At 38.4% G+C, this 27333-nt stretch overlaps 1 protein-coding gene across 1 annotated transcript in view; it reads left to right on the forward strand.

The window, feature by feature from the left end:
- The first annotated feature begins 2590 nt into the window (after nucleotides 1-2590).
- The window catches only part of WASF1 (WASP family member 1), a 28205-nt gene continuing 3462 nt past the window's right edge, over nucleotides 2591-27333 (forward strand). Inside the window, exons 1-6 of the mRNA XM_086608118.1 lie at nucleotides 2591-2723; nucleotides 14451-14585; nucleotides 22638-22791; nucleotides 23496-23613; nucleotides 24437-24609; nucleotides 26707-26886. Coding sequence (XP_086464244.1) covers nucleotides 2591-2723; nucleotides 14451-14585; nucleotides 22638-22791; nucleotides 23496-23613; nucleotides 24437-24609; nucleotides 26707-26886 — 893 coding nt within the window. The remainder of the gene's footprint in view (nucleotides 2724-14450; nucleotides 14586-22637; nucleotides 22792-23495; nucleotides 23614-24436; nucleotides 24610-26706; nucleotides 26887-27333) is intronic.

The following is a 27333-nucleotide window of genomic DNA, read 5'->3' on the forward strand; positions in this document are numbered from 1 at the left end:
CGCTGTTACTTAAAATCTGGCTAGCAGTTAGCTGCAATTACTTTTAAGATTTTTTTTTTTAGTTGCTATTACACACAGTTTTCTAAAGAATCTGATGCTTTAGCATCTGAAGCTTTGTGATCTATACATGCTATAAATTGGGCAAGTTTTTTTATGAATGATAGAAAATCAAGGAGGGACAGCAATATCATCACTAACACCCTGATAGTGTAAGATAAAAGAAAAAGTGGGGTAGCCATCAAATGGTTTTATGCTTGTTATTTGCAGATTTTTTTAACCTTTCTAACCTAGATCTATGTTAGATAGATAGAAAAAAGGACTATTTCAGTTTCTTTTATATGTAGATTTTTACTTTTTCTGTGAAAACGTTTCTTTATATACTTCTTTGGACCTCTTTTACAGACTTGTCTACTGTGCTGTTTATACAACAGTATCATTAAAGCAGTAATCAAGAAAGGGCTTAACTCTGGAATTAATATTTAATTGCTTCTGTAGAACATTGCTCAAGTGTCATTTGTTGTGTTTCTTTGACAGTGACAGAATGGTTCCTTTATTTCCAGTTGGGGATAATGAACCTGTAGTTAAGGGGTTTTTCAGGGGCCTGTCACTGTCTCCTAAGACAGCAGAAGCTCTGCTGGTGGGACCCGTTTGATCTCTCTTGCTTCATGCTGTACCTGTGTCTTGTACCAGCAGGTACAAAGTCTCACTTTAACTAGAAATGCTTTCTCATTGCTTCTGTCTAAGACAGTGGACATATTTGCACTTTTTATTTCATTTAGCTTGTATGTAGCAGCTAGCTTTTAAATACTTAGGTATTTAGGGTCTAGAAAGATTTGGGATATTCCTAGAAAATAAAAATCTGTTCTTATAATCTTACATGTGTCCCATGCACATTTCCATGATTTTTATTGTTAATATTGAGAAAGTAAATTAGAAATGTTAAGAACTGTATAATCTTTCCCTCAAGCCAGTGACTAGAAAAATTATTTTTGTTGGGTTTTATCCCTCAAAAGCATAAAATATTTTTCATTGTTCTCTCAGGAAAATAAGGGCAGTAGACATGGTGTTAAATGCAATGAAGTCTGATCAGATCCTGGAAACACAGAGGTATTTCTTTGGTAGACTTAAAGATTCTGCCTGGGTCCCTCAGCTACGAGCCCTGGCTTCAGTGAAGGAATATACTCCCAGGAAAAGTGACAAGGAGAAATCTAAGCAGTCTGTGAAAGTACTCTATTACAGTCGTCTTTGACTCTTTTAATTCCCTATGCCATTCTAAGTCAGCAAAATTCCAGCTCTACCACCATGGCCTTGTGTTACTCTTATGCAAAAAATCTCTTCGTTGTGACCAAGTAAAGCTAACAGTGACTGAATATATACTGTAGGGAAGATGCATTCTGTGACATGCCCTAGCTGCATCTTGGGAACATTTTGGGATAAAGCTTCTAAGCAGAGGACGGATGAAGCTGTGGCAGGCTGTCCAGTTGAGGGACTAGGACTGCAGGTTGTGTTGTGGAAAACTCGTCTGCATTGCTGTCTGGAGAAAATGTGATCTCTTCTGCAATGGGAAGGGAGACTAAGTTACAGCAATACCAAGCGTATCCATTCTCTGCATCTCAAATGGGAGTTTCGCATTGGTCATTCGGAGTTTTACATGGCAGATGATGGAAAAATTACAGAATTTTTGGGAATCCACTTTTCATGAAGAAAAGTTTTAGTAGACAGATCTTAACAAGCAGCACTAATAAGATGAGAGACATAACTTGCCCCCTGGGAAACTCTTTCCAGTCAGTACCGTGGGTGCAGAAAATTACACGCCTGGGATTCACAGCCTGGGATGATTCTTATGCTGTCTGCAGAACTAATGAAGACTCTTGATTAATTTAACATGTGGATTTGGAAAGGTGTGGAGGGGTAGGATTTCTGAGTCGTAGAGGACTTCGTGCTACAAGTTTACTGAGGAGACTTTTGTGTTTGGAAGGTGCATTCTTAGCTGAATTTGTTGCCAGTAGCAGTGAAGGTGGAAGGGAAACATCTTCCCTTTTCTTACCTTGATGAGTTATGATTTAGAAGTGGTGTTTAGACTAGAAGGGTGACTCCTGCTAGTAACATGACATTACATAATTAATGGATCGTGTCTACCTTTCAGGTGGAATAGGCAACTAGTTTGACTTTGACCTCATAATAAGGGGAATTTGTTGTTGGATTGCCTGGCCTGAATAAGGAAGAAGTCCATCAAGAAGGAAATCATTCTTTAATGTTTTTGTACCGCAGATATTTTTCTGTCTTTTTTTTTTTCAGGGAGAAAAAGAAAAAAGCATGAACTGTAAAAAATTATTTGCCATTTCACTGGCATCTGAGTCAGGTAAAGGTTTAAAGAGAGAGAATTAAATAGTCTTTCACTGGGCAAAGAAGAAAAGATTTATGTACTCACAGAGCAATGAATTCCATCAGTACTATGGAAGTATTTTTATCTTGTTAGGATTAGTCAATTTAACTTTAGACATAATCTGAATTTAAGATATAATTGAACTTATAACAGTGTTTTGTCTCCTTTCTTTATAGGTTTGCTGGTCCTCTGATACGTTTCAGAATGCCGCTGGTAAAAAGAAACATAGATCCCAGGCACTTGTGCCACACGGCTCTGCCCCGAGGTATCAAGAATGAACTGGAATGCGTCACCAATATCTCCTTGGCAAATATAATCAGGCAACTGAGTAGCCTAAGTAAGTACTTCATCCTAATAGCTGTATGTATAACTAATACATGTTACGGTCATAGTTTTTGTGGTTGAAGTAGAAACACCTTTTCAAATTCTCTGAGCCTCAAATGTACTTCTATTGTGGCTACTGACTAGCATGGACTTCTGTGAAAGCAAGCTAGGAATTTTTACAGCAGTATGTCTTAAAACTGTTCAGCCATATATTTCTCTTACCAATCGAACATGACAGAAAAAGATGTCTCGTAGTTAATGAAGTCAGTGATTGCTAACCTTAGAGCAATTCTTGACTAGGATATATAACACACTGAAGAATATATCACTGGTTGCTTAATTATCGTAAACCCTTGGTCATCTTGTGATTATTCAGAAAAAAAAATAGCTGTCTTTTAAAATAATAAACCCAGAAATGTAATTATTACATAGTATTTGAAAGAGCTAAATATATTTCTTTCTTCTCCCTTCTGTCAGCAGTTTTTCCCTGCATTTGAGAGGAGTGAATACTTCTCAAGCTCTAGAGCTCTGAAGGAGTTTTTCTGAAAAGGCTGGTTTCTGGGTTGTTTTTTCTTTAAGTTACAGCAACTTTAAAAAGTTGTCAGATGAACCAGCATGATAGCATTTTGAATTTCCAATACTACAGGTGCTTTTTAACCACTAGGACATTAGTATTTTCCAGACTACTAACACATTAAATACTAAAATGTGCGTGTGTATACGTCTGCAATGTGAAAAGCCTTTCAGCTCCATCAGTATCTTAGGGTCATAGGTGATGCAGCCTAATTTGTTAATTAGATTGATTTAGTTATTGCTTTGATGGTGTACTGTATGGTGACTCTTGTTTTGGAAGCTTTTCAAAGCTGTTGGAGTGCTATTAGGTTGAAGACTCTAATTGAGGATGCTGAATTATGCAATTGAGACAGGAATGCTTACAGCACATAAATAAGAACATTATTAGTATAGCTGCTGCAACAGCAAGGAAAGTAACTATTTAAATTCTTTTCAGTGAACTGAGAGCATATCAGATTAGGATGCATTTACAAATCTATGTTTGATATTTTCATTTGGAAGTTTAATTTGACTGTAAAAAGCCAACAAATCACTTTGTTTTTCTGTTTTAAAGAGCACCAACTTCTAACTCAACATCATGATCTCATTGCTTACCTATTGAGATTCGCCTGTCTTTGCTATGTTTTCTTGGTGTACACACCTTATGCCTGACATTGTGTATACAACTGTTCAGGAAGGGGTCAGGATGAAGCAATGTAAGAACAGAAGGAACTCACTTAAGGAAGGAAAAAAAGTATTGAAGAATATCCATTGAATGCTCCCACATTTGTTACATGGCTTGCCTAATCTATAGCACAGTTAGAGAGATGTTTTCAAGGGAATGTAACCATAATTATGTAATCTCCTCTTCTGTAAAAGGAATGTGTTTCTTCATGAAACGTGTGTACATAAGGATGCACCCTAAATTAGCTGCTTTCACTTGAGAGGAGTTTCTGTCATGAACTCGTGACTCACCGGTGGTCAAAAAGGCATGCAGTGCTGGAAATGACAAGGAAGGTAAAAGAGGAGGGAGAATGCATAGCAAGCCCAGAATAGGTCACTCAGAATTTTTTTATAAGTTAAACACGGATGAGCAGAACCTGTTACTACAACCCTTTGTTCTTCCCTCCAAATAACATCATGATGTTTGTAAGTAGTGTTTATACCAACTGAATTACTGAAAGACAAATATTCTTTTTCTGAGTTTCATGCAATCTACTGATTTAATTCTTTAACCTGTAAGTTTTTCTTTTGTACTGTGTATGTTTTCAACAAAAACCCCACATTTTTCCCTGCAATTAAACAGAACATGTTTTGCAAAATATTCCTTATTTTTCAGCAACATTAAGGATTGCTCTATAAAAATGGAGATCGTTTTACAGAGGTATGAGTACGTATGAAAGTATTTTGTTCCAGAATTCTTTTAGCTTTTCTGCCTGTTTGTGCTAGTACACGTTCAAAAAGATTTGAGAGTTCTGGGGTAGGAATGTTGTCTCCCACATTCTTAAACCCAAATAACCAGTCTTCACTTGGTGTGTCGCTGTTACCAGTGTACAGCAAGACCTGCTGACATGCAGATAAATTTTAGTAGCTGCCTGTGAGTCACAGCCAGCAGGCATGGTTTCACAGCAGTCCCCTGGCAACCAGCTTCTCTGCAGTCCTTCGGTTTTTGTTGCCTGTGGATAATATGTATGTTTGAGAATCAGCCTTTAAGTTCTAGACGAAATGAGACTTTGTTCTGAGATTGGAAGCTGAGGGCTCTGGTAGGGTTTCATTTCCTTGAAACTAAAGCTACTTTTGCTTCTGACAGTAAAGTTATGCCAATTTAAATGAAAGGTCTTTGACCTGATTAGCACGTAGTCATTTCTGCCTCTTAAGATTTTTCAGTTACTGGCCCTCAAATGGAGGATTAATCTCCTGCCATTATGACTCTCAAGACCAACCATTCTTCATCTTTCTTCTGATATGATATGGACAAAAAACGTGAGCCTCCAGTGCTTTAAATGTTACCGAAAAACATTATTTAGAGAAGCTAAGTGTAGGGTTTTGTCATGTATGTGATTAGATCTCCATTCTTGGAGATATTAATAACTTGACTGGATTACAGAATCACAGAATGTTAGGGATTGGAAGGGACCTCAAATGATCATCTAGTCCAATCCCCCTGCCGGAGCAGGACCACCTAGATCAGATCACACAAGAACGTGTCCAGGTGGGTTTTGAACATCTCCAGAGAAGGAGACGCCACAACCTCTCTGGGCAGCCTGTTCCAGTGTTGTTACCTTAATAAACATTAATGAGGTCCCCCCTCAGTCTCCTCTTCTGCAAGCTAAAGAGACCCAGCTCCCTCAGCCTTTCCTCATAAGGGAGATGCTCCACTCCCTTAATCATCTTTGTGGCCCTGTGCTGGACTCTCTCAAGCAGTTCCTTGTCCTTCTTGAACTGAGGGGCCCAGAACTGGACACAATATTCCAGATGCGGCTTCACCAGGGCAGAGTAGAGGGGGAGGAGAACCTCTTTTGACCCACTAACCACACCCCTTCTAATACACCCCAGGATGCCATTGGCCTTCTTGGCCACAAGGGCACATTGCTGACTTATGGCACCAATCATTCTTACCCAGCTGGACTGAGTTGAGATAATGAACTAATTAACTACTCAACTCAAGGTACCGACCCTGCCTACAAGAGGCAGGCCATTTCCTCCTGGCTGTGGAGGATGCAACAGCGTCCTTGGTGCTGCAGCCCAGGCTGGTGAGCAACAATGGGTGACCCCGACGTGATACATCCATGAGACCCTGGGAAGCCCCGACTCCCTCGCCGAGCTGAGAGCCCGAGCCAAAAGAGCCGGAGCCAGAGCCGGAGCCGGGAGCTCGAGCGAGAGTCCTTCGGAGAAGAAGGTAAAGCCGCAAGCCCCAACGTGGTATTCGCGGGAGGGAAGCGTGCTGGAGTTGGATGAATGGGCTGGGTCTCTGCTCACCCATAAAGCCTTTGTGAAAACAAAAAAAATGGTGAGCGACACTGACTCAGTCAGCAACTGGATCTAATTTGATCTACATTGAGCAGGGTGTTGGACTAGATGACTTAGAATCATAGAATGGTTCAGGTTAGAAGGGACCTCAAAGATCATCTAGTTCCACCCCCCCTGCCATAGGCAGGGACACCCTCCACTACGCCGGGTTGCCCAAAGCCTCATCCAACCTGGCCTTAAACACTTCGAGGGATGGGGTCCAGAGGAGGGCCACAAAGATGATCCGAGGGCTGCAGCACATCTAGAATCATAGAATCATAGAATGGTTAGGGCTGGAAGGGACCTTCAAAGGTCATCTAGTCCAACCCCCCTGCAAGGAACAGGGATATCTCCAACTAGATCAGGTTGCTCAGGGCCTTGTCCAACCTGGCCTTGAACGTCTCCAGGGATGGAGCATCCACCACCTCTCTGGGCAACCTGTTCCAGTGTTCTACCACTCTCATAGTAAAAAATTTTTTCCTAATATCCAACCTGAACCTACCTCCCTCTATTTTAAAACCATTACCCCTTGTCCTATCATAACTGGCCCTCCTGAACAGCCTCTCCCCATCTTTCCTGTAGGCCCCCTTGAGGTACTGGAAGACCGCTATAAGGTCACCCCGGAGCCTCCTCTTCTCCAGGCTGAACAGCCCCAACTCTTTCAGCCTGTCCTCATAGGAAAGGTGCTCCAGCCCTCTTATCATCTTCGTGGCCCTCCTCTGGACCCTCTCCAACTGGTCCATGTCCTTCTTATGTTGGGGGCTCCAGAACTGGACGCAGTACTCCAAGTGAGGTCTCACAAGGGCAGAGTAGAGGGGGAGAATCACCTCCCTCGACCTGCTGGCCACACTCCTCTTGATGCAGCCCAGGACGCGGTTGGCCTTCTGGGCCGCAAGAGCACATTGCCAGCTCATATTGAGCTTCTCGTCCACCAGTACTCCCAAGTCCTTCTCCTCAGGGCTGCTCTCGATCCAATCACCACCCAGTCTGTATTTATGCCTGGGATTGCCACGACCCAGATCTGCTAGTTAATTTCTCATTAAAAACAACTGTGTGTTAGCAGAACAAAGTCTTATGTGTCATTAATTCCTTGCCTACGTGGAGTAGTGAATCCAGGTGATATTAAATAATAAAAGGAAGAGCAAGACTTCCCTGTGAAACGACATTCAGGACTGGTGCCTTCAATATCATGTTCAGCTCTCAGCAGTCTCTTTCACAGATGTCTGAGTATTTAATGGATAATCTCAGCCAGTTTACTTGATGGTGTCCTCAGTGGGAGACAGGAAATGATATCTCAGATCTCCATTACTGGAGGTTTTCAAAGGCTGACTTTTTCTTCTTGGATGTCAATGTAAAGCATCAGACCTGCTCCAGAGCCGGCCTTTACCAGAGTTCATTTGATACTTTTGATATCCAGGTTGTCAGATAAATACCTGGTTCAATTTTGCTGGTTAAAGGAACTAAGTTGTCTCTTCAGTACTCTTATGTTCCTGTTGCAGCCCTTAAATCCAGTCCTTGTGGTCTGCCCGTACATCTTCATAATGATAATTAGCATTGCTGAGCTATATTTAGTACATCGTTTTTCAGAGCTCTCAGCCATAGCCACTAAAATTCTCAAGGATCTACCAAGGTTCTTCTGTCCAAGCCTGGGAGACAGTTCAATCTCCTAGCTTTTAGTCTGTCTCCTAGTCACTGAGCTGTGAGATTGAAATGATCCTGATGAGAAACAAGCCTAGTGTTTCAAGTGGAACTCCTGATATACCTTGATTTTTGCTAAAACATTCAATTATATAAAATTAATGTAGCGATGATCTGAAGCTGAATCAACAGGCAATGGATATGTTAAATTATGTGTCAGAATTAGCAGAGGAGGAAAAATGTGTTATAGACTTAGAATTACTTTTCTTGTTTTGCTTTATAAAGGGACCCTGGTTATATATTTCTAGCAGCTTATGTAACTAATTATCATGAAAGATTATTTTCTAATATATACACTATATTGTTTGGCTGTTTAACCTGGCCAACAACTAAGTGCCACGCAGCCACTTGCTTACCCTTCCCACCCCATGGGGAATAGGGAATCGAATTAAAGGGGAAAAGGGAAGGAGACTCATGGGTTGAGATAAGAACAATTTAATAATAATAATTCAATAATAATAATAATAATAAAGGCAATAACAAAATAAAGATATATGCATATATACAGAAATGATAATGATATATTCAGATAAGTGATGCATAGTGTAATTACCACCTGGTGACAAACACCTGTCCTGTCCCAGCAAGCGATCCTGAAACAGGTAAGTCCCAACACTGCAATCCCAGATGAGTGAGAGGCCCCGGGGGGGCGGGCAGGAGAGAGAGACTGAATGTTTGAGAAGAGACTGAGAGATTCTTCCAACAGAGAGAGATTCGAACTTCCCAGTCAACCCTCGCCTATATACTGGGCATGACATTATGTGATATGGAATACTCCATTGACCAATTTGGCCCTCAATCCTAAATCTAACTTCAAAGTGGGAGTTGTGGGCCCTTCGCCTCCAGCCTGTTGTGCTCCTACACACTGGCAAAAGCACAGGAAGCTGAAAGGTTCTCGATGTCTCAGCACCAACTATAAACATCAGTGTGCTATCAATATTCTTCTCATAACAAATCCCATACTAAATCCAAAACACAGCTCTGTTCTCACCGCTGGAAAGAAGAACTAACTCTGTCCCAGGCAAAACCAGGACAGTGGTGTAGGAAAGAACTATTCAGTAGTGAATAACGTAATTTTGCATAGTGTAAGTATATTAGGAAGGGATTGTGCAGTAGGACATGAGACAGGTTTTACAGCTACTTTTGTTCTATGGCTTTATTTTTTAGAAAATGTACTGGACAAAAATATTATTTAGTGTGCGAATGGGATTGAAATAATAGAAATCAAGCAATGATGGCATATAGGTTGGTAACAGACTGAGTTCTTAGCTTATTCTTTCTGATATTCTATCAATTTCTACATCTTTTTAAAAAATCAAATTGCCAAACCTGTATTTTTAAACGGTAGTAATATTTTGAGGTTTATATGTTTCAATATATCTATATATTTACTACTTCAATTTTAAAATAACGTTTAATAATATGAAATGTAATTATATAACATCTCATTATACATTGCATTTAATAATGTCATGACATATTTAATATGTTAAATATGTTTATAATTTAATCCCAATAGTAAGTATGTTGGATTAGATTTTTTTTCTGCACATTAATCCTGCCACCTCCCTCCTCTGCTGAGCTCCAGAAATTTAACAGAGTAGTTAAGGCTGAATTAATTAAGATTAATACTTTTAACATCATTGAACAGCTGTCTCATTTTGATTGTCCCACTTGATACATCTCACTTTGGCCTGAGTCATCTTCTTGAATTTCCAAAAATGATGTTGTTTTATGGCATTGAGCACGTTAGGTGCTCAATTTATTTATCCAAGTAGCTACTTAAAATTCAGACCATGGTTACTAGAGGCTGCTGATGCCATAACTGATCTGCAGGATGCTGTTTCAGCTTTAGATGCTGTTGAAGGGTTTTTGGAACTCTTTCTTTAAAAATGAAAAAGGATAGTAAAGAAGTGGCTTCTTCCACGAGTCCTGCGTTAGGACTTGTGTCCCACTCCTTGTCTGAGAGCCTGTAACTAAATCTCATGGTAACTGATCTAGTGGTGTAAAATGATTAATTTAAATGCCCTTTCCTTAGGGTTTGCTAATGGACACAGCACCGAGAATGCGGTAGTTCAGGTGAATTTACGGACTGAAGTTTTGCAGGGACTGCTAATTTATGCCCTGATCCTGCAGCGTGTTAGTGCAGTTCTAGGAATTTGTACAACACAACATATAAGATTTACAAGGCATCTCTTTGCCAGACTTGGTTTAATTAGACTGAAATGAGATTCAGAACGTTATGTGGTGTTGCCTTCAGTTCATCTGATATCTGCCTAGTTCCCCAGAACAAGACAAAAACAACCTTTCTTTTACCTTAGTGTCCCTTCATAGATTCATAGATTTCTAGGTTGGAAAAGACCTCAGAGATCATCGAGTCCAACCATCCCTAATCGCCATTAAACCATATCGCTAAGTAGATCATCCACCCTATTCTTAAACACATCCAGGGATGGGGACTCAACCACCTCCCTGGGCAGCCTATTCCAGTGGCTGACAACCCTTTCAGAGAAGAAATACTTCCTAACATCCAACCTGAATCTCCCCTGACTAAGCTTATACCCATTTCCTCTTGTTCTATCACCCATCAACTAGATGGTCTTCGAGGTCCCTTCCAACCCTAACCATTCTATGATTCTATGATAATGGAATTAATTTTACTCTTCTAACATATTACCCACAAATTAAGGGGAATGAAATCAGTGTTGTTTACTAATGTATTTTTTCTCATACTTTTTTATTTATTTATTTGAGTTTGTGACACTTTGTTCAGTGTTATCACCTGTAATCATATCTTTTGTAATCCATGCAAAACTGAAGATATGTTTCTGTAGAATACACACAGAGACAGCAACATAAACAAATACTGGATTATAAATGTTGTATACATATGTATGCATTCACACATAGCATTCTTTTGAACTGAAGCTGTACATTTCACTGAAAGCAAACGTTTTGCTTTGCTTGAAAAAGCATTTAGTTAAATATACTTCAGGCTAAATAGAGACTGCCAACAGGCATGTAGGTAGAGACATGGTTGGCGTGCCACTTCAAACGCGACAGGTTGGTTTTAATGTGTTTCCCATTTGAGGATTAGTGTTCGTAAGCGTAGACAAATTATTCTGTGCCATACGCGTGAGGCTGTATGCAGCATAATGGAAAGATTTTTGAGACAGATTATTTGCGATTGGAACTGGTTAATGAGGTGGGTGAATTGCAAGCCTGATGAAATGATACAGATAAAACAAACTTAGTCTTAAAATTTGATATTAGTTGGATTTGAGAGCCCTGCAATTTACTTTTTATTCTATACATTAAATTTTACACTTGATTTTAATTTTAATTTGCGTGTCTCTGAATACTATGTGACTTGTCTAATTAAATTGAATAATATATCTGAATATTATCTGAAATACATTAAATTTGTAGCAAATGTGTATTAAAAGTTTAGTAATCTTACTCTTAGTGGATCACATTTTTAAAGTAATTTCACTTGCTTCAGATACAGATTAAAGAACATAAATTTTTCAGAGTTTCAAGACATATATTAGAAAGTCTTATGTTAGGTGAGTTGCCAGCTAAGTAGACTTCACTAACTTTCCACTTCTATTTTACTATGGACTGGTACTTAAAGACAAAAGTTCTAACAGCTGCACCTTTGATCTGCTTCTCACTGTGGCTAATAGCAGGTGCTCCAGTAATGAAAGCAGGGCAAACATGTATGATACTCCTACTAATCTCCCAGCCCCCAACTTTCCAGCATGGAAGCCTCCTCAACCAGCTGGGGTTTCTGTGTATTTACTAGTGCTCAGTGCATTTCTTTTTGATGACTTAGTATCATTGGCAAACTCTAATTTCATTTTTTTTCAAGTCATTTACAGATACCTTGAATAGCATAGGTCCCAGTACAGAAACCTATGAAAACTCACCTTTCTCAACAGTGAAGACCAGTTATTTACTCGTATTCGGTTTTGTACCTTTTGAGGAATTATTTATTCATGCTTTGTCTTTTCTTTTTATGCCCCGGCTGTTAAGTTTTCCTTAAAAGCTTTGATTAGAGACTTTCAAAACGCTCTTGGAAATCTAACTAGGTCATAGCTCTCCATACATGTGTTTCTAAACTTTTCAGAGATTTGACTTTACAAAAGCTGTGTTGTCTCTTCTCCAACAAGTCACCCAGGTGTCTGTCAATTCAGTTCTTCATAATGATTTGTATTAATTTGTCTGGATGTCAGGCTCACAGGCCCATACCTCTCAAGATGTTGCATGAAAAAAATTGTGAAACTTCCTCTTGTGCTCACCACCTTTCAGTGTGTATTAAGGAGATTTACAAATTGTTACTAATATTTTAGTGTTAATTTTGTCTATTTAGTTTTGTAATTTTTATATAGTTTCTTTGAGCTTCCCACAAAGAGTTCTGGCATGAGGGTCTCTCCAGTTCCTTTCACTGAACACCAGTGGAAAGTGTTGATTTAGCTTCTCCATAGTGATCTTGTCTTCTCTGAGTACTCCTTTCTATCTTCATTACCAGTTGGCTCTACAGACTCCCTGTCAGGCTTTCTTGCTGCTCATGTCATTGAAGGAATATTTGTTATTAGTTTGCTCGTTGTTCCTCAGGCTAGTTTTTGTTTCTACGTTTGATATGCCAGAATTTATGATCCTTTCTAGTTTCTTCATTTGTACATTTCTTCTGATATCCCCTTTTATATTCTATTGTTTATAGTCGTGCTGATATTCTCTTGCCATTACCTACATCTTAATAAATGGTGTCTACTGGCCTTGTGCTTTGTCCTGGTTTTGACTGGGACAGTTTTTCTTTTCAGCAGCTAGAAGAGCTCTGTGTTTTGGATTTACTGTGGGATTTGTTATGCGAAGAATGTTGACAGCACACTGATGTTTATAGTTGGTACTGAGACCTCAAGGACCTTTCAGCTTCCTGTGTTCTTGCCAGTGTGCAGGAGCACAACAGGATAGGAGGAGCATGGCCGGGACAGAGGGTCCGCAACTCCTCTTATGATTTGAACTTAGATTTAGGATTGAGGGCCAGAGTGGCCAACGGAGTATTCCGTATCATGCAGCGTCATGGCCAATATATAAGGATGAGGGTTGACCAGGAAGAAGCTCTTGCTCTTCCATAAATTCTTTTCCATGGTCTCTCTTTTGGACTTTTGGTCTCTCGGAGTTCTGTCTCTCTCTTGCTCTCTTTTCGGGCCTCTTACTTGTCTGGGGTTGTGGTGTCGGGACTTACCTGTTTTGGAATTGTTTGCCGGGATGGGACAAGCCTTGGTCACCAGGTGGTGAGCAATTACACTGTGCATCACTTGTTTGTATATATTTTTTAAGATAGATATTCATTATTATTTTATCATTATTACTTGTAATTTTATATTATTGTTATTATTAAGTTGTTCTTATGTCAACCCACGGGTCTCTTTCCCTTTTCCCCTTTAATTCTCTTTCCTGTTCCCCAGGGGTGGGGGAGGCTGAGCAAGCAGCTGTGTGGCGTTTATTTGCCTGCCGGATTAAACCACAACATGCTTACCACCTAGTGTCTTTAAGTAGTTTCCACAGTATCTGTAGGGATTTCATTTTTGTCCTTCTGATGTCTTTATTTAGAAGTGTCTTCATTTTTATGTATACTTCCAGATTTATTGTGCACCAAAGGTAAAGTTTTCATAACTATACTTTTCTATGGTACCTGTCAGAGCTTGTGTGCAAACAGATAGAAATTTGTGAGATTTATACTTCCAAAACCAATGTAAGTGCGCAAACAGCATGCAAATTACATACTACAATACGGTAGAAAGTTTTAAAAGCTGTCACGTGGTGTTTCAGAAATGTGACTACAAATTTTGTTAGGCAGTCTGGTGGTTTTTTTCAGTGGCATTGGCAGACTACTCAAGTTGAGTCCAGGGTGCATGAGAAGCACTACATGGAATTTTCCGTCTGTAGAAGGGAAACATAGAATTTACTATTTTAGTGTGTGTTTTTAAATAGACTGGTTCTAATTAACCTAGATATAAATATCTGATATGCCATTTTTGAAAGGTCTTCTGAACAGTAAGAGTTGAAACTGTACTTCATTTTGAGAAATGTTGAGATTAGTTTCACTTGGAAAGATTAGTTACTGCTCATATAGGAGCAGCTTCAGGTGCTGGAGATCATCCTTTTATACATATCTAAGAAATTAAAAGTATACTTCCTTGCATATCGGCACAGTTAAATCAGTTTATACCAGACGAGTATCTGTCCTGCAATTATTAAGTAATTTAATTTCAGATTAATAAATTACAAATTAAATATTTAACTTTTATTTACTTTTCCAAAGCATTTTTAATGAGGTCAGTACATACAAGTTGTTACAAGTGATACTCATGCATCTTAGATTTACTTGCACCAAATAGTTAGAAGTCTTTTTCAAAGCAAACTCATTTGGCTGTCTTGTGGTATGCTTGATTTTTTTTTTTCTTTCCTGTTTCAGGTAAATACGCTGAAGATATATTTGGTGAACTTTTCAATGAAGCACACAGTTTCTCATTTAGAGTCAACTCCTTACAAGAACGTGTAGATCGCTTATCTGTCAGTGTTACACAACTCGATCCAAAGGAAGAGGAATGTAAGTTAACCCCTGCATTGAAGATTTCTTATTTTTGCCACCCAGACACCACTGATACATGAAATGGAAATAATAATAGTTTAAATTACATTTATAATAACACAGAGCAAAGCATCATGAGAGAGAGATACATTTATATTTTTTCTACATGTTTCTTTTATAAGCTTAAGCAGCTTTCTGTGCTCAGTGTTTTCATGGTTAAGGGGTATGTGTCACTTCAGTAGTATTATGTATTAATAATAATATGTAGTACTATGTGAATGCATGAAGATACGTCTTTACTCTTTTTTTGACCTTCCTACTAATTCCCATGGGATGTAACCATTTGTCCAAGTAGGGTTTTTGCATTTAACTTGTTAGCTTCTTACTTTCTGTATTAAGTTACAATTGTATAGTTCCATTTATGGATGCTACATATCCCCTTGAATTCTTCCTAAATAGCTTTAAGTACTATAAATATTGGTTAGAAAACAAGTACTTCTAAAAGTTAATAGGATATGCCTCATGCCTATAAGATAGAATTTGTATGAGATTTAAATATGATGACTATAGGAACATTGGCCACCTAAATGTAAATGCCGTGAAGCTTTTTTACCTCTGTGGGTATCTGTTGGTTACAGGTGTAACTATGAAAGGTCTTGTAACCCCAGTTTTAGGCTCTTCTCTTAGCCATAGCTAAGACCTTGAAAGTACAGCAACATCCTATCATGAAAAGTAACTTCAGATTGCTTGTGGGATCCAATTTTAAAGTATGGAAAGATGTTTTGTTGCTGAATGTCTAGGTATAATTGTTGCATGTCATTCAGGAAAATGAAGCGTCAGACCAGGAGCATGGTGTTCAGGCTGTGTTTAGTTACCAATTTTGAAATTTTGCTAATAGCAAAATTAAGCTAAGGAGGTTTGGTTTCTGTACTTCGCGTGACATTAATCTTAGAGCAGGTTTCGAAAAACAGCTGTTCATGGCTAGCAGCAGATTTTCCACAAAATCATGACTTGCCCAGGGGAATTCTTACATTAAAGGGATTTTCCAAGTCTCTTGACAACTGAGCATAAATCGTACATATACACCTCTATTTCCAATAAAATACCATGTTTACTATGATGGGTTAATTACAAAAGTCCTTTCTGTGTACAGTAACAAATTGTCAGCAATTGTAATCTTGTAAGAGCTGTAATACTCCAGAGCATTAATGTTGTTCCTGCGTTTACCCTTGACAGCCTAGTTTTTGGTTTCAGTCAGAGTGGGATATGTGTTGATGTAGCATATTTAGTATGGCAACCATTCGCATTTCAGGAAACTGGAGAGACCATTTGAGGTCGTTGAGTCAAAGCATCTAAGGATGTTACAGTATAGCAAGATGCAAAATTGTACTTTCCTGTGTAAGTGGCCTTTGACAAGTTTGGCTGTACGTTTCAGTACTAAATATCCATAACTATTTGATGTTAGAGAATTGCTAGAAATATTTGTAAATAGTATGTAGTCCCAAATGCATCAGATCAGTAACTTTTCACAGTACTGTGTATACTGTAGCCATTTGCTAATTTGTATAGCTACACAAAGGGACAGACACTGCAATTAGAGAAAACAGGGCTGAAAAGACATCTACTTAGTCAAGGCCAGAGTGGCTAAGTGTGATCTGATACCCTGGGTTTGTCTCTCACGCCATAGAATAGCAGTGACTGCTAGTACTTCAGAGGAACATGTGCAGTCCTCAGTGTCAGGAACTGTTAAATTACTCTTTTTATTAACCTAAGAATACCCAGTCCTTGAGCAATACCTGGTGTTTCTTATTCACAAACATCTGCCCAGAATGAGTCACCAGATGAGGACAAATGAGATGAGAGGAAATTCGGTATCAGATTTCCTTATAAATTAGGGATCAGGAAACTGTTTCTCCTTCAGTATCGTATTTTGGGCTTGAAATTTAGAAAATCATGGTGAATAGTTTTGGTTTAGTCTTGATCTGGACTAAAATACCTGGAGGGTATTAACTCATGAAAGTATGGGGAAAACATTTGGATTTACCTTTCTTGCCTTTCTTAACCCTCCATGCAAGAATTATGCAAATTTCAGTGCTTCTGCTCAGATAATAACATGTATAAAATGGACTATACTTGTAAAATGAATCTCATTTGCTAGATCTTTGCCAGGAGGCAGTAATGGAAGATTTAATGTGTTCCTTTGGATCCCTGCTATTACACAAGAGGAAGAAATTAAGATTCATTTAAAGCTAAGTGGCATGAACAAAACCAGCCTGTCAAATTCATTGAACAAGGTGCAGATACTTGCAAGGTGTTTCCGGTAGAGTAAAAGTTATAAAAAGCTCTGAATTTTTTGCCTAGCCTGTGTATTTTCTCATTTTGAATTATTATGGTATCTCTGTGAAAGAATAAAACCAAATGAAACCAAGGCTAGGATTGTATCCTGAAGGAACTAATTCCTTCTGTCACAGAATTGCTATGAACTTGGTTTGAATTATTGCACTGTTTCCAAACTCTTGATGTCACAGAATTATTAATTTCATACTTCATTCTTTTTACATTCATGTGGTTTTCTCCCCCTCAGAAGAGATACTAAACTTGCATAGAGACAAAAAGAAATCTACTTTCCTTCAGTAAACTGAACTTTATTTCAGATATGTATTCAAGTGTTATCATATCTGGGGTCTTTTTAGACTGGGAAAACACATTCTTGCTATGGAGGTGAACTAAGGTTGACAGTTTCAATAGCCCTGCAATATAAGATATCCTCCTAGGTCAGAAAATAAACCCTAAGAGTATGGTTTCTTTGCAACCATTCTGAATTTTGGTATTTACTTTATAAATAGAATTACTAACTCTCTCTATATGCAAATTCCGTAAGTATGATAATATGTTTTTGTTAATTTACCACATTTTTGTGAATATATTTGTGCCATTAAGATGGAGTACTACTACAAGTAAATGATTCTATGATTCTAAATAATTTAGTTTCTTAGAAATATGACAGGTTTTTTGAAGAATATTCATTTTCGCTTTTATGTTGTTCTTTTTTGAAATGCTGATACACAGTACAGCTCGGATGTACAGTGTAATGAAGTATTAGAAAATAGTTGTATCCCTCAGAAATAAATGGTGTCATGGCAGAAGGAGAATTCATAACTAAGAGTTTATCTGCATATTTTGCTATTAATTTAGTGATTCTGTGATATGAACTGCCTAATTCTATTTAAATCTCAAACTGGAGAGCATTTTAATCTCAAAGGCAGTATATCAAATTCTTGATTTCTACAGCATATCTGTTACAACTGTGACAAGCAGCTTAAAAACCTTAATGGCAGAAGTGCTATTGGTGAGCAGGCTGGAATGCTTCAGGAAAGGAGTAAGACGATGTTGTGAGTTGTATTTCAGTAGGTTTCTGGCTTTGAATGTATGTGCTTTTTTCTTTTCTAAACATTCCAGAAATACTGCCCTGTCATAGAAAGGATAGTAGTTCAGAAGGTTTGCTGGATTAATGCTAAAGAGAGATTTCAATAAGGCCAAGTGCAAGGTCCTGCACGTAGGTTGGTGCAATCCCAAGCATAAGTACAGGCTAGGCAGAGAATGGATTGAGAGCAACCCTGAGGAGAAGGACTTGGGAGTGCTGGTGGATGAGAAGCTCAACATGAGCCAGCAATGTGCACTGGCAGCCCCGAAAGCCAGCCGTATCCTGGGTTGCATCCAAAGAAGTGTGGCCAGCAGGTCGAGGGAGGTGATTCTGCCCCTCTACTCTGCTCTCGTGAGACCCCACCTGGAATACTGTGTTCAGCTCTGGAGTTCCCAACACAAGAAGGACATGGAGCTGCTGGAGCGGATCCAGAGGAGGGCCACGAAGATGATCCAAGGGCTGGAACACCTCTGCTATGAGGACAAGCTGAGAGAGTTGGGACTGTTCAGCCTGGAGAAGAGAAGACTCCAGGGTGATCTTATTGCAGCCTTCCAGTACTTAAAGGGGGCCTACAGGAAAGCTGGAGAGGGACTTTTTCCAAGGGTGTGTAGTGACAGGACACGGCGCAATGCCTTTAAACTGAAAGAAGGTGGATTTAGTTTAGATCTAAGGAAGAAATTCTTCCCTCTGAGAGTAGTGCGGCACTGGAACAGGTTGCCCAGAGAAGTTGTGGCTGCCCCATCCCTGGAAGTGTTCAAGGCCAGGTTGGATGAGGCATTGAGCATCCTGGTGTAGTGGAGGGTGCCCTGCCCATGGCAGGGGGGATGGAACTAGATGATCTTTGAGGTCCCTTCCAACCCTAACCATTCTATGAGATTCTATGAATTTGCCATAGGCAAAAAAGGTGGCATTTGGTGGCAAGAAATCTAAAAAGCTTGACAGCTTGTCGTGGTCTGTATAAGACAGGGTAGTAAATCCCATTTTAAGAGGCAGCTCACTTACCGTCTCTAGGCTATGAAGTTGAATTTGGTGACTTGAGCATAAGTGTAATCGAAGTTAAGAACAGGGAGCACATGAAAATTGGGTCATGACCTCCGCACATAGTATGTTAGTACGGCGAATAACACTATTGTCAATTCCTTAATAAGAATTTTTATCCTCAAACTCAAATAAAGAAAAAGATTGTTAAATTAAGCCAGGTCACTTTTCCTGTACATTTTCTTTGAAATGTAAGAGTAGCTACTTTCTGTCCGTACGCTGATGTGCTCCATATCTGACTTTTACTACAAATTGGGGATTGCAGTTTAATGAGACGCTTAACAGGAGGTAAACATTATTATGTGTATATATTACTGATGTCTTCTCTTATTTAATTTGTAGTTCAGCCCAAAAGAAACCCAATTACTGTATCTTATTAGAGTGCAATTTAAATACCTTTTTTTCCTAGTTTACTGTTGATTACAAATAAAAATGGACTGGCATCTCTTTTTCAAAACCAAATGTACAAAACATTGGTAGTTTAGCTTTCTGACAGAGATAATTTTTAATTATGTGGAAAATATTGTGGCGTACAGAAAGTTAGGCTGGCTGATATAATAGGGTTTTTTATGCAATCCAAAGAACAGACACAGTGAAGATAAACTGGCATTTGTTCAGGTTGTTGAATGAATGTTTAACTTAAATTGTGAACATCTCAACATTTAAGGAAATTATTTAAGACCCCATTTTTTGTTCATTGCAGTAAACACAAGTGGTGTAGCAGATGGACTTTCAGGATGATGTATCCGTATGAAATTTAGGATCTTGGGCTATACAAAGTTTCTGGTGCTAGTTAGGATTTAGGGAACAGGTAGCTTAAATTTATCAGCATCAAATCAAATGCTTGCAGCATTTCAGACTCCTCCTTCAGTCTCTCGTCTCTTTTCACACCTGAATTCATGTGTCAAATTTGTTTGGCCTGTCCTCTTGCTGTGCCAGTTTGTCAATCAGCCAAAGCTAAGTGGCTGGATGACTAGCCAGGTTTTCACGTATTCTCCTCGCTGAGGTGGCAAGCCGCACGGGGCTCCTGTTTCATAGCCAGCTGGCAAGCTAAACAGACAGCTTTGTAAGCCAAACCATGCATAGCCCAGGATTACGCCATGCTTGCAGCATGGGATGTACCTGATCCCTGTCAGGGAGGGGTACATCTACCTACCTGTAGGCGAGGTATATCAGTGTCGTGATTCTCAGTATTTTGTGTGCCACATCCTTTCATTTCCTTAGAAATGTTGTCCTGCTACAGTCGGTTGTTTTGAATAATGGCATCCTTTTCAGTGAATGCTGGTCATTGGATATCAGCGCAGGAAATGCTGTTGCATGTTTGAAATTCCACACTGTGTGTTTTCTGTGAAGACCACTGCTATGTAGCTCAGTTTTAGAGAGAAGGTAATCTATGCTTATTGTTGGGGATCGATTGATTATCCTCAGGTGTGTTATCCCCTTGTACATGTTTAGGAAAAGTGGAGATTTAAACAAGAAAATAGAGATTATGAATTAGACTGGCTGTATTTGCTCACTGAAGAGATTAAGGAATGCTAACAGAGTTTATAGAACAATATTTGTCTCAACAATACGGTGTCACATAGTCTGTGAGCATTTTAATATTAAAACAAGGAACTGTCTGTATTTATTTATTGGAATAAATTAATTTACTTTGTTGCCTTTAGAATGTGCACAGGTTCAAAGAGAAGTATACTAACTTTTATTTTTGTTGGCATAGTCTCCGATAAGTGACAGGCAGTTTAAAGACTGGCAGGATTGCTGAGCAACCCCGAACAAGTACATTCGGTGAGATTTGTAAAACCAACAACCCAAAGGAAAAACATCTGAAGTATAAAAGAATCTAAGGCTAGGTTTTTAGGTGAGGTGAACCCCAGATCTCCTAATTATGAACTTTTGCTAGCAAATAACAAGCTGTACTTCATGACAGGTACAAAATATATATGGTTATTTATGAATGTAAAAATACCTGCAGAAATTGAGACTCCTAGCTGACATTCATACATTTAAATACTTCTCTCACACACTTAAAAAGGCTTCTGAGCAGCTAATTAAAGGTATTAAAAAGAATAAAAGACACTGTAATGAAACAGAACCTAAGGGTAAAAAGGAGGAAACATCTCCAGCAACACACAACTTTGCCAACTGTAATAAACTTCAAAAGCCAAACTGAAAATCAAATAAATCCTGTCTTTAGCCTCGCAAAGGATGCTGCCAATACTCTTAGCTAAGAAGACAGAACATTCTAGGAATTGCAAGCCCTCTGGAAAAAATCCTGCCTTCTGCCCCTTTGTGATCATAGAATAGAAATCCGGGGGGGGGAGGGTGGGTGTGTGGGGGGGGGGTGTGTTACAGGAACCAGAGTAAAATGCAGCTTTCAGCTTAAACAGATGCACTCTTTTAAAAAGATTGTTGCCAGAGGCTGTCCTCTGGACTACAGGGGCACTACTATCAACCTGTTTTTATAAAAGAAACATAATTATTTATAGACAAAATACATGTGCTGAAAATACTCACTTTGCTTGTATGCCTTAAAACTATCTGTTTTCAGTACTGTTTGTCATTTAAAAGAAAAAAAAAAAAAGCCCAAACCAATGAAAAGGGCTGCTGCTTTATCTAGCGAAAGTCCAACACCGGCTGTGAAGTCAGTCTTGAGACACACCTGGGCTTCATAGATGTAGTAACTGAAGATCAGGGAGGGAGGGAAATACGAGACTGAACAGGTACACTGTTTCCAGAATTAACAGTGCAAGTTTCATCAGTTGTGGTCACTTTTCCATTAATCTTTTTCTAGATTTTAATGATTATGAAATAGAAAAGGATATGTGGGCTTTAACAGCAGTAAGTCAATATATTTCAAATCACTGTTTAATCTATTGTGTTCACCTGGTGTTATTTTCCTTTGAGTCTTACATAAAGATAATTGATTGTTCCTAACTACTGTGCTTAAAAACTTAAGGTGTCTCACCTGAATTAAAGAGAGATGTCTCATCTTGATTAAACAGTGTGATTAAAAAACAACATTTGACTAGCTTCATATGTTAGAATATAGTATGACCTCACATTAAAACTCACTGATATCAATAGCATAAGCTTAAGTGTTTTGCTGGTTTGGCATCTCAGTGGGCCTTCAGTGGAACTGCTACCTACATGCAAGGAATGCAAAGTTTGGCTTGCTGATAGTATAAGGGTAAAATCTGTACCTCAACATAGAGAGTAATTTTTTAGTACTAAAAGGATTGTGAAATGGAGTTGGTAAATGTTATTAGGTACTTCTGAACTACAGAATGATGTTTTGTAGCTACAGTAAGCAATTTGTTGAACTATTTTAGAGAGACAGAGTTCTGATATCTATCCAGGTGAGCAAAAATTGCCTGTGAAGCTAAATAGAGGATAATGTGCTGAAACATTACAAGCATGTTTTCAACATAATCTGACAATATCTAGCTGTGGCAGTGGTGCTGGATGAATTTATATTTGCTGTAAAATGCGTAAGATACTAGTAGTAATGCTTAGTATTTATATTCTAACCAGAATTAAGCAATTCCAGATTAATCCAAATAAACTATCTTTGGTGGTTTTTTTTAAATGGCAATATCCCCTTTCAGTGTCACTGCAGGACATTACAATGAGGAAAGCTTTCCGGAGTTCCACAATTCAAGATCAACAGCTGTTTGACCGCAAAACTCTGCCTATTCCTTTGCAAGAAACTTACGACATTTGTGAACAGCCTCCTCCACTTAACATTCTCACCCCTTACAGGTTAGTAAAATAAAGTTAATCAAAACCAATTTCTAGTTTATTTTCAGTAATAGAGATGCTATATCCAGACACCTTGCTCATGTTGAGTAGCACTTGAGTATTTAAGGAGCCACACTAGAAAACTGTGAAGCTTCTGGAGGAATACAGGCAGCAGAAGACATTATAAGCATTAAAACTTTACTTCACTTCACTCAAATTTTACCCCAGTGTAACAATGATGAGAAAAAGCCATTTTTATTATCTGTATTTATTGAACTGTATAATGTTCTTGGATGAGAAGTGAAGAAAATAATCAGTCAGGTATGTAGAAAGAAAGGTCTGTAATGGAAATGAGTGTTGTTTGCTGTCCCAAAATCAATTTGAATCAGTAGTTGAACACGAGCAGCTGCACAAATTTGCTCATTATTTTAAGAGCAAGATTTGAGTCACTGGACTAGGAGTTCTCTGATTTATTGTACTCTTTTTTTTTTTATCTACAGCTTGCAGTAAAGTTACTTTTCTAAAATCAGGACCTTGAAAGCAAGGAAAGATAGTAAAGAATGATGACACAGGAGGTCAATGTTTGTCTTTTTAATGTTCTTTAGTAAAACATTTCAGGGTCTGAGATGCTACGTATTCATTAATATGCCTTTTCTGTGCCTTAATGTTTAGATTCATGTATTGTCAAATAAATGGTATGCTCTGTTTGTATCATTGTATTTCAGGGATGATGGAAAAGAAGGCTTGAAGTTTTATACCAATCCTTCATACTTCTTTGATCTGTGGAAGGAAAAAATGTTGCAGGACACCGAGGACAAAAGAAAAGAAAAGAGGAAGCAGAAGGTAGATATGTTAGCTTTGTATAGCTTCTGGTTGTTTTTTTCCTAGGAAGAGTTTACTTGCAAATATGGTACTTTTTTGGTTAGGCAATTAATAACAAACCAGACTTTACAGCATCATCTTCATTCAACTAAAACTACTTGTATTCATTCACTTCCATCAATTTTAACAAATATTTAATAATAATAATAATAATAATGAGGAAATAGTATAGAAGGGCCTAGAGCTTTCATGCATCTTAACGTAACTAACAGCAGGTTTGCCAAAATTTGAGTCTCCTAGCAGTGACTCAAAAAGGAGGTAAAAGGAGGAATAGAGCAAGAATAAAAAATTTCACTGGAACACGTTTTTATAATGCAAAATTCTGACAGTCTTACAGGTGAAAAAGCTTGAATGACATTCTAACAGATATGTTTACTCTAAACTAGAAAGAAATTATCAGGAATAGAGTACTTTGTTTATATTTTCTTAAAATTAAACACTTTCGCAAAGGTAATGCTACTTCTTTGTTTCACCATTATTCTGTGTATTTCATACGCAGAGACAGTAGATGTAAGTGTCAGATTTATAATTTCATTTCAGACTTGTAATAAAAAGCTACTTATACAGTTATTTTTCTCTGTATTATTCAGCTAATTATCCACTAGACTGAAGTTTCTGTCTCTCACAAGTCTTTTTGGTTTACGTATCATATTTAGACTGAAAGTAAATTTTTCTTGCACTTGAATGAGGGTTGTATGTCATCATTTTGTGGCTGATGTTTAAGTGCAGCTAATTAAAGAACACTGTCTTAGTTGTCAGTTTTGTTTGCACAACTCTCCTACAGCAGAAAAATCTAGATCGCCCTCATGAACCAGAAAAAGTGCCAAGGGCACCTCATGACAGACGGAGAGAGTGGCAGAAGTTAGCCCAAGGTCCGGAGCTCGCAGAAGATGATGCTAACCTCTTACATAAGCACATTGAAGTTGCTAATGGCCCAGCTTCGCATTTTGAATCAAGGTTTCTTTTTACTTTTTCTATCCTTTATTAGTACAGATATTCATACTACATAGTGAACATGCTTGAGAAATGGTAAATGGTGAGATGCTGCTGCTATTCTTGAAATGCACTGGAAGTCATTGATTTAGCTCAATCAAAACTCAGTTTTAAAATACTTAGTCAGTGTGTCCTTAAAGGAGTAGTTATTATCTTGTTATTTTTAAGAGTAGTGTGTATCCTTGGAATTCATTGTATCCTTGAGGATGTATTGTCATCTGCAGTTTGAAGAAGGTGTAGTATCACTGTTGCAAGCTCGCACCCAGGTGTGTCAGTACATTCCAGTCTTGACCTACAAAATCCCTATTATTCCAGTCTCTTGATTTTTCTCTAGCGGATGCTGCCAAGACTGTGTGGTGGGTGTGATGTGAACAAACGTCCACTTGGAACTCAGATGAGATCGCTGAGCTTCTCTTCACTCTTGAGCAAATCTAAGATTTGATTGACGGTTCTGGTTATAGTCTATTACAAAATCCAACCTGTTGGATTCTCATTTCACAGCACGTATTTGCTGGTGGCTAAAAGTAGCATTTCACATGGTAAACGTCTGCTGTGTTCGTGCTTCTGGTGTTTTTGCAAAACCAACTGAGAAACTTCTGGTAGGAAAGAGAGTCGACAACTAATATTAGGCATTTTGGTGGTGTTCTTTTGCATGGTGGGTTGTTATTTTTTTTTATTAAAAAGCATTCCTTGTCTTCCAAAAAACAGTTAAATTTTTTCCTCTATCTTTCACTGGCCAAAAGCTCCATAAAAGAGTATTTTGTTAAGCTTTGTAAGGCATTCAAACAAATTTGATAGTGACAGTGGACAATTATAACAACTCTAGGAGGTAGTGTTTTCTATCAGAAAAATGGAAAAACCCGTTTGTAGAAAGCTTAACTCTATGAGTTTAGAAAGTAAAAATGGTCTCAGTGCATTTCAGTCAGTGGGATACCACTCAAGTTATGGTGATTAGCGTTTTTCTGTGAACAACTTTATAGTATCGTGTCTTTGTAAACTGCTGTGTCAAGTCGTTGGCAGAAACATCTCCTTTCCTGGTGCCCTTCTATTGTATTGTACATCACATTCCGCATTAGACACAGTGTTCCAGGACTCCTTTTGTATCCAGGACCCTGGCCTAAACATTGATTATCTCAGTACCAGTAATGCAATTATGAATAAGCTGTAGTGCTAGGGAGCACTCCATGTGCAGAGCATGTCATTCGGATACAGAACAGCACCCTGCTTTTGAATAACAGAGTAAGACTTCACCCCCAAAGAATTAAATAGGTTAGGTACTACAGGGATGATGGTATGTAGAGTACTGCTTTACTTGCTGGAAAGTGTTCTGCAAGCACGTTTCCTCTGAATTTAATAGAGAAATTTTTAAAAATCTTTAATTGAGTAGTTAATTAAGATTTCCTAACTTATCATGTCCTTAAGGTGTGTCTAAAGTTGTCATTAACAAGGAAGGTGAATCACTTTAAGCTGTAGTTATCTTTATTTACTGCTGCTACTCAATAGTAGATATTTAGATTATCTTCCTTGTATCTATTGTATAGCTAAAAAGTATTAGATCTAAAGTAGTGGATTCTCTCTATACATTGGGATTTAGATCCTATGATAGAAGTTCAGCTAAATTATTCGGTTGTGAATTCTACCGTTCTAACATCGAAGGATGTTTCAGGAATGTTATAAAAGAATACAGTTGCATATATGTAGGGATTGAGAAGCAGAAACGATTTCTGAGTATAATGTCTGTTTCATAATACATTGTGGTATACTGTACTTCTTAGCGTATTGCATGTTTACTTAACTCAAAATAATGTGACTAATAAACACTAAGATCACACACATTCTGTAGAAATTGTCTGATATACCTGTCAAAAGCATTAAACCCATGAGCTCCTAGAAGCAGTGGCATGGGAAGTGAGATAAATTATTAAAAAGCCGTGAAGTACAATATGCAGAGAAGATACTTGAATTCAGAAATCAAACCGAAGTATAGAACATTAGCTGAGAGCACTAAGACTTACTTTTACTAAAGCTTATGTTGGATCATTTTTCACTGTTTTCTTACAGATCTCAAGCATATGTGGACCATATGGATGGATCGTATTCGCTTTCTGCATTACCCTATAGCCAGATGTCTGAACTTCTGAATAGAGCTGAGGAGCGAGTGTTGGTCAGACCACATGAGCCACCACCACCACCTCCAATGCATGGAGCAGGAGATGTGAAACCTGTGCCTCCTTGCGTTAGGTACGGAGTGGTCAAGCCACATGCAGATTTATTGGAGAGTTTTAGTTTTCCACTGTGCCCCTAATAGTCCATTAGTATTATTTCTGTGCAACCCAGGCAGTACACACATCCTTGGGGCTATGTCAGTACACAGCCCTGACGTGTCTGCAGCTGCAGGGCCACGCAGGAACTGGAGAGAAAGGTCAGAATCTAAACCCTGTAAGGTGCTTTTGTGGAGGCAGATGTTAATGTTGCAACTATGTCACCTTCTGATTTAAATGGCAAGACAAATAACTGTATGGAAAACATTTCCGTGAAAGACGTTGGAATCTCAGGATTTAGCTTTGGAATTTTGGAAATCTGAAAATCTGAAATTTGTACTGCTGAGCTATGTTTCAGCCTATGTGAAAGGCAGGCAGTCAGCTGTCAAAACTATATATTCATCACATCTGCTAAATTGCAGCTGCT

The sequence above is a fragment of the Tauraco erythrolophus genome, chromosome 2, assembly GCF_009769465.1.
Source record: "Tauraco erythrolophus isolate bTauEry1 chromosome 2, bTauEry1.pri, whole genome shotgun sequence".
Lineage (NCBI taxonomy): Eukaryota > Metazoa > Chordata > Aves > Musophagiformes > Musophagidae > Tauraco > Tauraco erythrolophus.